The sequence below is a fragment of the Cryptomeria japonica genome, chromosome 9, assembly GCF_030272615.1.
Source record: "Cryptomeria japonica chromosome 9, Sugi_1.0, whole genome shotgun sequence".
In the NCBI taxonomy this organism is placed as follows: domain Eukaryota; kingdom Viridiplantae; phylum Streptophyta; class Pinopsida; order Cupressales; family Cupressaceae; genus Cryptomeria; species Cryptomeria japonica.
In genome coordinates this window covers 231101531-231112700 of record NC_081413.1, presented here as the reverse complement: position 1 = coordinate 231112700, position 11170 = coordinate 231101531, and the positions used below count along the sequence as shown (strand labels likewise).

General features: G+C 33.7%; 1 protein-coding gene across 1 annotated transcript; it reads right to left on the bottom strand.

Moving 5' to 3' along the window:
* Nucleotides 1-8845: 8845 nt before the first annotated feature.
* LOC131055746 (uncharacterized) lies at nt 8846-9532 on the bottom strand. The gene has a single exon (XM_057990138.1). The coding sequence runs from the start codon at nt 9530-9532 to the stop codon at nt 8846-8848; it is 687 nt and encodes a 228-aa protein (XP_057846121.1).
* Between the last annotated feature and the right edge of the window lie 1638 nt (nt 9533-11170).

Below are 11170 nucleotides of genomic sequence, written 5' to 3'. Positions count from 1 at the left end.
AAATTCTTAGGACCTTCTTGGTAGATTTCTTGAATGCTTCTAGTTTAATGTGTATTTTCATTATCACTTTCACTTGATTCTTCAACTTGTGTTCCCTCTCCTCTTGGAGAAGATTTCACTCCTTGATTTTGATCATTTGTGGACTTATCTTCTTCAAGCAAAATTGGAAAGTAAGATAATGTAGGAGTATGATTTCTTTCAATATCTTCATCAAACCATACATTTCTTTTGATATGAATTTCATTTGTTTTACGATTGAATAACCTATATCCTTTTGAATCCTCACTACATCCTACCATTATGCACTTCTCACTTTTCCTTTCAAGTGTGTTCCTTCTTTCATCAAAAATGTGGGCATATGCATTACAACCAAAAACTCTAAAATAAGACATTGTAGGCTTTCTTCCACTCCATGCCTCTTCTGGTGTTATGTTCAAAACTGCCTTAGTAGATGTTCTATTCAAGATATATACAGTAGTATGAACTACTTAGCCCAAAATTTAGCTTCTATATTTCTAGAGTGAAGCATACATCTAGCCATTTCTATTATAGTTGTATTTTTTCTTTTAGAAACCCCATTTTGTTGGGGTGAATAAGAAATAGTTGATTCTTTCTTTATTCTATACTCTTTACAAAATTCTAAGGCGGCTTTATTCATATATTCACTCCCTCTATCTGTTCTTATTATCTTTAGACATTTTCCACTTTGTTTTTCAGCCAAAGCTTTAAACTCTTTAAACTTATGAAACACTTCATCCTTCTTTTGTAGAAAATATACCCAAAGTTTTCTACTATAATCATCTATAAAAGTGAGAACATACCTTGATCCTGATAGTTCTGATACTTAATATAAGTACAGATCCAATAGCCAACAAGATGAGAGGGGAGGGGGGGTGAATCATACAAACTTAATCATCCATAAAAACATCAAATTCAACCTCGGTAGCACATATATCAGTCATATAACCAAAAATTGTCAAACATACAAACTCAAAGGCATATGAACAATATAAACCTCATAACACCAGATTTAACGTGGAAACCCAAATAGGGAAAAACCACTGTGGGATTTTGGACCCTCTAAGAAATATACTCTTCTAAAGTATGCTCGATTAAAAGAAAATCCTGTTAAAGATTACAAAGACATTGCTAGATGTGACCTGGTTAAGGGATTTCCCTCAGATCTGTTAGGATCTTCACTTTGTTAGAAGTGATCTTGTCAAAGGATTTCAAACACTCAATCAGAATGTCACTTTGCTAGAGGATTTACATATAAGACTGTTAAGTCCACTCAGTTAAGAGATTTCCTGTCACCTTCACAAAATAACAGTAATAAAAATCTATCTGCAACTTCACATCGAAAATGCTAAAGCAAATTCCTATTTGTTCAATACAATCTAGACATAGAACTAATCTTGTCTATCTGTTGGGCATCAATACTCTGTTATTCTAACAAGTCTTCAAGCTTCTGTGCTCGGTAATCACTATGTAGCATCCCTGTGCATACACTTGCCCACATACATTGTTTATCAACAGTTTCCTATTTATAAACAATCTTCTAACTACTTAATCTCATTGATCACATTTCCCATGATCAATCATAGCCATCAGATCTTCAATCTTGTCCAGGTTCAATGTATCTTTTGATCTGAAAATGTTTTACCCCACCTTGGAACTTGCATATTCACCTTGGAACTTGTGTTAGGGTAATGCGGTTCAATCTAAGCTGTAGATCTTCTTGCCGACTTTCCATTGCCTTAGATTCGTTAACAAACTACTTCCACGGCTTACCAATCATTGATCCGCTCCAGCTCATCAGCATCATTCATTAAATATCACATGTAAACATTTAATGCATTCTATTATAGCTCGGTTACAACTCGGTAAATACTAAACTTCACTCGGTAGACATTCTGCCTTCATTAACCGATAGCGATAACCTTAGGGTTTACCGACTAGGTTCCTTAGGGTTTATCGACTAGGTTCTTTGCTTGATAACATAGTATAGTATTAACCTTTGCATTTTACAACATATGTATGATGTTAAAACAATCTAAAACATCAAGATCTCATCATTGTCTAACTCGGTAGAGTTGCCCATTGGATAACTTATCCCCTTATTCATCATATTATTTCCTATGTCTTTACTGACTTCTTTATAATCTTCATATCATACTTCTCAAGATATGGCAACATCATACTGAATTAGAAAATCAATTTCTTGACATCAATGACAAAATAATAATATCAAGATAGTAAAACATCTTTAATCAGTTATGTCCATAATCATCAACAACCTTCTCAATATCCTTATTGAAATGTCAACAATCTTTCATTGTCTATTATAATGCAATATTGCCAACAATCTCCCCCTTTGGCATTGATGGCAAAACCAATTGATTTGACCTTTAAAAGATTCAGATTGTTGTGATTCTGAAATGCTGAAATGCTCTCCCCCATACATTAGACTTCTCTTCTATTTTCAGTCTTTATTTCAATCTGTAGTCTTCTCTCAGTCTTCTCAGGTCTTCTATCCCTTTGGTAGATCTTCTCCCCCTTTGACAACAATGCCAAAAAGAATAGAATTAAAACATAATTTCTTTCTGTAAGAAGTTATTTCCTGTTGTTGTGTATCAACTGAGTCTCGGTCAGAGTATTTGTCTTCAATTCATGTTCCCTGTATCATTCTCTGTATTATTCCAGTATTAATTCCAGTACACTTTCAAAAAAACATTCTAAAGTGTATCACTCTAGCATCAACTCCCCAAAAGATATTCAATAGAGTCATCAACTTGATGCTTTCACCGAACTCGATCAGTGAGTAGAAGATAGGGGTCGGACCCCTAACTTACTTCTGAGATATTCAAAAGTGTCTTTTGGTAGTGGCTTGGTGAAGATATCTACTATTTGCTCCTTTGTGTTAACATATTCCAACACCACTTTTTTCTTTTGAGCTTCTTCTCTAAGATAATGATATTTGATAGATATGTGCTTTGTCTTAGAGTGCATAACAGGATTCTTTGAAATATTAATGGCACTAGTATTGTCACAGAATATAGTTACTGGCTCGGTAACTTTCTCATTTATACCTTCCAACAGTTGTTTGATCCATGCAATGTTGGTACAATTCAGTGTTGCAGCAACGTATTCAGCTTCTGTTGTCGACTGAGAAACACATCCTTGTTTCTTGCTAAGCCAACTCACTAGTCTTTCTCCTAAGAAGAAAGCTCCTCCACTTGTGCTTTTCCTGTCATCAATGTTGCCTGCCCAATCAGCATCAGTATAAACTTTTAAATCAAAATTATTTCCTTTCTGATATACTAAACCATACTCTTCAGTGCCTTTTAAGTATCTGAAAATTCTTTTGATTGTTGTCATGTGTATTTCCTTAGGATCTGTAGAGAATCTTGCAACAATACCTACTGCATGTGCTATATCTGGCCTGTTGTGAACAACATATTGCAACTTTCCAATCATGGATCGGTAGAGTGTCTCATCAACAGATGCAGATTCATCATTCTTTGATAGTTTACAGTTGGTAGTCATAGGAGTACTTACTGGTTTTGAATCCTCCATTCCAAATTTCTTCAAGATTTCCTTTATGTACTTGGATTGGGTAAAGAAAATCTCATTTTTCATTTGCAGTATCTGTAAACCTATAAAATACTTTATCTCACCAATTAATTACATCTCAAATTCTTTGCTCATTTCATTTCCAAAATTCTTGCATAAAGAGTCATTTCCACAAAATATAATATCATCAACAAATATGGTTGAGATTAGTATTCCATTTTCATCATTCTTCATGTACATGTTGTTGTTCTCACTTGTCCTTATAAAACTAATCTTAATCAAATAAGAGTGAAATCTTTCATACCATGCTCTTGGTGCTTGTTTCAGACCATATAAAGCTTTGTTCAATTTGCATACCTGATCTTTATTATTGTCTTCAACAAATCCTTTAAGTTGTTCAATGAAAACTTTTTCTTCTAATATTCCATTCAAAAATGCAGATTTGACATCCATTTGATATACCTGAAAGTTCTTGAAAGAAACATATGCCAACAATGTTCTTACTCCTTCAAGTCTAGCAATAGGTGAAAAAGTCTCACCATAATCAATTCATTCTTCTTGGGCATAACCTTTGCAAACTAGTCATGCTTTGTTCTGAATGACCTCACCTTTTTCATTTAACTTGTTTCTGAAGATCCACTTTGTACCGATTGCATTTTTGTCCTTCGGTCTTGGGACCAATGTCCATGTGTCATTCTTCTTGATTTGATCAATCTCTTCTGTCATAGCATTTATCCAATCTTCACTGTTAAATGCCTCTTTCACTATTCTCGGTTCAAATTCAGATATCAAACATGTGTTCTGTCTCAGTTTGTTCTTTGTCATCACTGGATCATCCTTATCTCCTATAATCTGACTTGGTGCATGGTGTCTTCTGACATACTTGGCTAATACAGGCTTGGTAGGCTCTGTATGATCTTCTTCATCACTCTGTAACTGGATATTTTCTTCATTTTCTTCAATAGTTATCTTGGTAGAACTTCTCGGTTGCACATAGACAAATTCATCATAGTCTTCTAGTTCTTTGGAATTTCCTTCATCATTTCTTTCTACAAATTCATCAATTTTTACATTTGCACTTTCTACTATTTTGTTAGATGATTTGATCAGACATTTAAATGCTTTGCTTCTGGAAGAATATCCTAGAAATGTTCCTTCTTCACTTTTCTGATCAAACTTGCCATTTCTATCATCTTTATGAACATAGCATTTACTTCCAAAGATTTTAAAATAACTTACATTGGGTTTCTTGCCATACTAGATTTCATAAGGTGTCTTCAAAGTGGCTTTCTTCAATTGAACTCGGTTCAAGGTGTAAACAGCTGTGCTTATTGCTTCTCTCCAAAATGTTTGTGGAACCTTCTTCTCAGTCATCGGTGTTCTAGCACAATCCACAATAGATCTATTTCTTCTTTCAGCTATTCCATTCTGCTATGGAGTTCTCGGTGCAAAGACTTGTCTTTTAATACCATGATCATTGCAAAATAGGTTGAACTCATCAGATGTGAACTCTCCTCCTCTATCTGATCTAAGACATTTCAGTTGTCTTCCTATTTCATTTTCAACTCTAGCCTTGTACCATTTAAACATTTGAAAAGCTTCTGATTTTTCTTTTAAAAACATTACTGACATCATCCTTGAATAATCATCCACAAATAATATGAAATACTTATCACCATAATAACATTGAACTTTCATAGGACCACAAAGATTAGTGTGCACAAGATCTAAAATTCCCTTAGAAGTGTAGGACTTACTTGTAAAGCTTGATCTTGTCATCTTACCCATCTGGCATCCTCGGCACATAGCATTCTCAGGTTTTTCAAGACTCGGTAGACCTCTTACTTGGTGCTTCTTACTTATTTTGATCAGATTATCAAAATTAAGATGACAAAACCTTTTATGTCATAACCAGGTATCATCAATCTTTGCATGCAAACACTTATTGTGAGCTGAGTCAAGGTGAAATGTATTACCTTTTGTTTGTGTCCCAGTAGCAGCTAACTTTCCATTCTTGTCATGAACTTTGACAATTCCTTTCTGAAATTCTATTTGGTAACCTGTGTTGTTTAGCTGTGCTACACTCAACAAATTGTATTTCAAACCTTCAACCCAATAAACATCATTGCATCTTGCATTATCAAGAAGTGTTATGGATCCTTTACCTCTTACCGGACATGGTGCATCATTACCAAATCTAACATAGCCTCCATCATAATCTTCTAACATAACAAACTTGTGTTTATCTCCTGTCATATGATGTGAGAATCCACTATCTATAATCCAAGAATCATTAGTGTTTATGTGAGATATTAGGGCTTTTTCTTCATCTGATCCATCCTTGATAGCCACATAAACAACTTCCTCTGTATCAGTCTCATCTGATTTATCATCGTCAGATTCCTCATCAGCAATTAAGTATGTCTTTCTATCTCTTCTTCTGAAGTCTCGATGTCCTCTATAATGATTATCTTTCTGTCTGTCATCTCGGTAATCTCTCTTTTCAGTGAAATCTTTGTTAGGACAGTTGGAAGCCATATGTCCAATCTTATCACAATTGAAACATTTCAAAGGTATTTTTCTTTTATACTTACCTTTGCCTCTCGCTAACCTTTTGGCCAATAGTGCTTCAAACTTTTCTTGCTTTCTAATTTCTTCATACAATTTGTGTACCTCCTCCATGTTCTTCTGAAATCTTTCACTTGCTCCACTGTGATCTCCTTCAGAGTACTTATACTTTCTTTCATTGTAATCATTAGATTCATTCAAATGAAAAGAACTAAATGCAGATTCAATTTTATTTACCAATGACTCACTATTATCAAAATTACTTAACTCAAATGCATGTAGCTTACCAATAGTAGCATCCAAGGAAACTGGCATATTAGGTACAAACCTCAATTCATTGATTGCAGAGACTTGGATTGCATAGGCAGGTAGAAGGGTTCTTAACTACTTAAATGCAGATTCAATTTTATTTACCAATGACTCACTATTATCAAAATTACTTAACTCAAATGCATGTAGCTTACCAATAGTAGCATCCAAGGAAACTGGCATATTAGGTACAAACCTCAATTCATTGATTGCAGAGACTTGGATTGCATAGGCAGGTAGAAGGGTTCTTAACAACTTACTTGTCACATCCTTTTCTTCAATAGTTCCTCCTGCTCCTTTGATTTGATTTACAATCTCCTTTAGTCTTGTATTGTACTGGGTTATGTTCTCACCTTCATTCATCCTCATAGATTCAACTTGTCCTCTTAAACTATCTACTTTTGCTCTTTGAACATGTTCATCTCCTCCATATACAGATATGACCTTAGTCCACATTGCCTTTGCATCAGTACATCCTTCTAGATCATTAAACTCAGAATCGGTCAATGCAGATGTTATTTCAATCATTGCTTGAATATGTTCTTGCTTCGCCTTTATCTCTTCCATAGTCAATGGATAGGTTCTCAGTGCAACAAAATCATTCTCCAGATAGTATATAGCATATTCTCCAACTCCTGATAGATGTAGCTTCATCCTTTTCTGCCATGTAGAGAAACTTGACTTATTCAGCTTAGGTGCATCCCTCTTATACATCTTTGGATCTTTAACTCAAGTTCCTTTAAACTTTCCTTTCAGAGTCCAAAGCTCTGAAACTAATTGATAGTTTTGATACTTAATATAAGTACAGATCCAATAGCCAATAAGATGAGAGGGGGGGGGTGAATCATACAAACTTAATCATCCATAAAAACATCAGATTCAACCTTGGTAGCACATATATTAGTCATATAACCAAAAACTATCAAACATGCAAACTCAAAAGCATATGAACAATATAAACCTCATAACACCAGATTTAACGTGGAAACCCAAATAGGAAAAAACCACTGTGGGATTTCGGACCCACTAAAAAATATACTCTTCTAGAGTATGCTCGATTAAAAGAAAATCATGTTAAAGATTACAAACACATTGCTAGATGTGACCTAGTTAAGGGATTTCCCTCAGATCTGTTAGGATCTTCACTTTGTTAGAAGTGACCTTGTCAAAGGATTTCAAACACTCAATCAGAATGTCACCTTGCTAGAGGATTTACATATAAGACTGTTAAGTCCACTCGGTTAAGAGATTTCCTATCACTTTCACAAAATAACAGTAATAAAAATCTATTTGCAACTTCACATCTAAAAGTTAAAGCAGATTCCTATTTTTTCAATACAATCTAGACATAGAACTAATCTTGTCTATCTGTTGGGCATCAATACTCTGTTATTCTAACAGGTCTTCAAGCTTCTATGCTCGGTAATCACTATGTAGCATCCCTATGCATACACTTACCCGCATACATTGTTTATCAATCGTTTCCTATTTATAAACAATCTTCTAACCGCTTAATTTCATTGATCACATTTCCCATGATCAATCATAGCCATCAGATCTTCAATCTTGTCCAGGTTCAATGTATCTTTCAATCTGAAAACGTTTTACCCCACCTTGGAACTTGCATATTCACCTTGGAACTTGTGTTAGGGTAATGTGGTTCAATCTGAGTTGTAGATCTTCTTGCTGACTTTCCATTGCCTTAGATTCGTTAACAAACTACTTCCACGACTTACCAATCATTGATCCGCTCCAGCTCATCAGCATCATTCATTAAATATCACATCTAAACATTTAATGCAATCTATTATAGCTCGGTTACAACTCGGTAAATACTAAACTTCACTCGGTAGACATTTTGCCTTCATTAACCAATAGCGATAACCTTAGGGTTTACCGACTAGGTTCCTTAGGGTTTACTGACTAGGTTCTTTACTTGATAACATAGTATAGTATTAACCTTTGCATTTTACAACATATGTATGATGCTAAAACAATCTAAAACATCAAGATCTCATCATTGTCTGACTCGGTAGAGTTGCCCATTGAATAACTTATCCCCTTATTCATCATATTCTTTCCCGTGTCTTTACCGACTTCTTTATAATCTTCATATCATACTTCTCAAGATATGGTAACATCATACTGAATTAGAAAATCAATTTCTTGACATCAATGACAAAATAATAATATCAAGATAGTAAAACATCTTTAATCAGTTATGTCTATAATCATCAACAACCTTCTCAATATCCTTATTGAAATGTCAACAATCTTTCATTGTCTGTTATAATGCAATATTGCCAATAGATCCTCCAAGTGAAGGTATTCTAAAAGGACCCATTACATCACTATGAACCAAATGTAAAGGAATTTTTGCCCTCCATGATTTTCCTTATGGGAAACATTCTACATGTTGCTTTCCCATTGCACATCCTTCACATACCTTATGTCTTGGTGAGATATTTGGAAGCCCATGCACCATATGTAGTTTATCCATAAGCTTGAGGTTTTGATAGTTAAAATGTCTCAATCGTTCATGCCATAACCTGCTCATATCATCATATTGGGCAATAGCACACACATTCTCATCTCCATTGTTAGAAGTAAATTCCTGAAACTTATATAATCCATTCTCCATTTTACTAATTTCAGTCACTCTATAATTATCATTCACATCTTTGATTAAACATTTTTCGTTGTAGAACTCAATTTTATACCCTTGATTTGCAATTGGAGAAACAAAAAGAAGATTTATTTTCAATTCAGGAACAACCTTCACATTTTTAAATACACCATTATCAACTTTGACATTTCTAGTCCCTTTAACTTCCAAAGCACTATTATTTCCCATATATATTTTTTCTGTACTATTTTCACTTATTAGTTCAAATTGTTCCATATTATGAGACATGTGTTGTGTAGCACAAGAATCAATAACCCAATCACCCTTGAAAGAATTATTTTCTTTAAGTGCAACACAGAAAACATTTCTTTTAGAATTAGCAATTTTAGTAAACTTATTTTTCTTCTTCTCTGTATCTCTACTCTTTTTAAAACATTCATTTGCTTTGTGACCCATCTTTCCACAATAATTACATTTTCATTTACTTCTATTGTAATTTGTAGATGACGTACTTTTATTTTCATTCTTCCAATTCCTTTCTTTGGATTGATTATCTTGTGACTTTTTATACCATTGTTTTCCTTTCATTATGAATGCTTGAGATTCATCACTAAATGTTTCTCTTTCCTTGATTTGGCACTTTTCTTCTTGCACTAATTTAGCATATATCTCTTCAGATTTAATACTTTTTAATTTATCTGTAGTATCTAATCCTCTTATAAATGGTTGATAAGATCCTGGAAGACTTTGTAATATTATTTGCACAAAATCTTTATCATCTATATCCTTTCCAAGAGAGGTTAGCTCAATTTTCTTTTTCTTTAACTTACTTAAATGTGGAACTAACTCCTATGAGCTTGATAATTTCATGTTGTATAATTCTGTGGTGAGAGATAAAATCCATACATCATCTGAATTTCGATATAGAAAATGTCCCATACTTTAACTCCACTCCTTTCATTGTGAACTTCTAGAAAAGCTTCCTCTAAAAGTGTAAGCTCAATTTGTGTTGTTGCCTTTTTATCCCTTTTATCCCAATTTTCTTGATCTTTTCTAGTATTTGTTGGTCTTTGTTCATTGCTAGTAACAATCTCATAACAATTTTGAAGAGTTACATTAATTTCAATATGAGACACCCAATCATAATAATTTTTTCCATTTAATTTAATTGTAGGCAGAGAGATACCAAGAGACTCCATTGCTAAATTCCCTCCTTTTTGGATGAGAATGAAACTCACTTAAAAAATCCTTAATACCCAAATTAAAAATAAAAATAAAAATTTCTCACCGATTTCTTGTGTTTTTATTCTTCCCTTTTTGATGCAGTATCATTCACTTGCTTCCAGAAATTACTAATATTGCTCACAGCCAAGTCAGAACCTACAGAATTAGAAATTCATACTACAAAACTCCACTATCACAGCCCAAGATTTAAATTTGCTCTGATACCATATTAACAGAAAATAAAATAAAATAAAATTGCAGTGAAGAAAATAGAACATGAAATACACATGCACAGAAAAAAAACAGAGCATCACAACCCTAAAATTAAATTCATATTGTATGCAGGAAAAGTGGTGCAATGAAACAAAAATTACAAAATCATGACTAGTCCACACACCAATGGGACTCTTGTTGCAAGTTACAGAGCTATATGGAATAGCTCAACTTTCCAAGAGATGTTCCATTGTTCTCTATCTCACAAGACCCCTTAAGCCAATGCCTTTGCTCTCAAATTACTGAGCAAAGTGACTTAGGGATGAAAATCATGAGAATGAGGGATGCTTTGATCAATCTAACCTGAATGCAATCCTAATGTGCATGATATTAATAAAAGATGAACTAAACTAGCATGCATATGATGATAAGATGAAAGGATTAGTAGAAAAACTATCCTAGCATATCATACTAGTCTACCATGATTAAATAAAGATGTTATGATTATTTCTATCAAAGAGAGGCTTAAATGCTATATAAAGATGATTTAGATGAATAACAAAAAGCCTGTAAGTTTGATGCTAAAGACTTGGATGATAAATGGAGGAATGAGAGCTCTATTTATAGGAAAAATAGGGCAATGAAGCATCAAGATTG

Coding starts and splice junctions, on each gene's coding strand:
- LOC131055746 (XM_057990138.1), bottom strand. CDS start 9,532: ATGGGTCACAAAGCAAATGAATGTTTTAAAAAGAGTAGAGATACAGAG.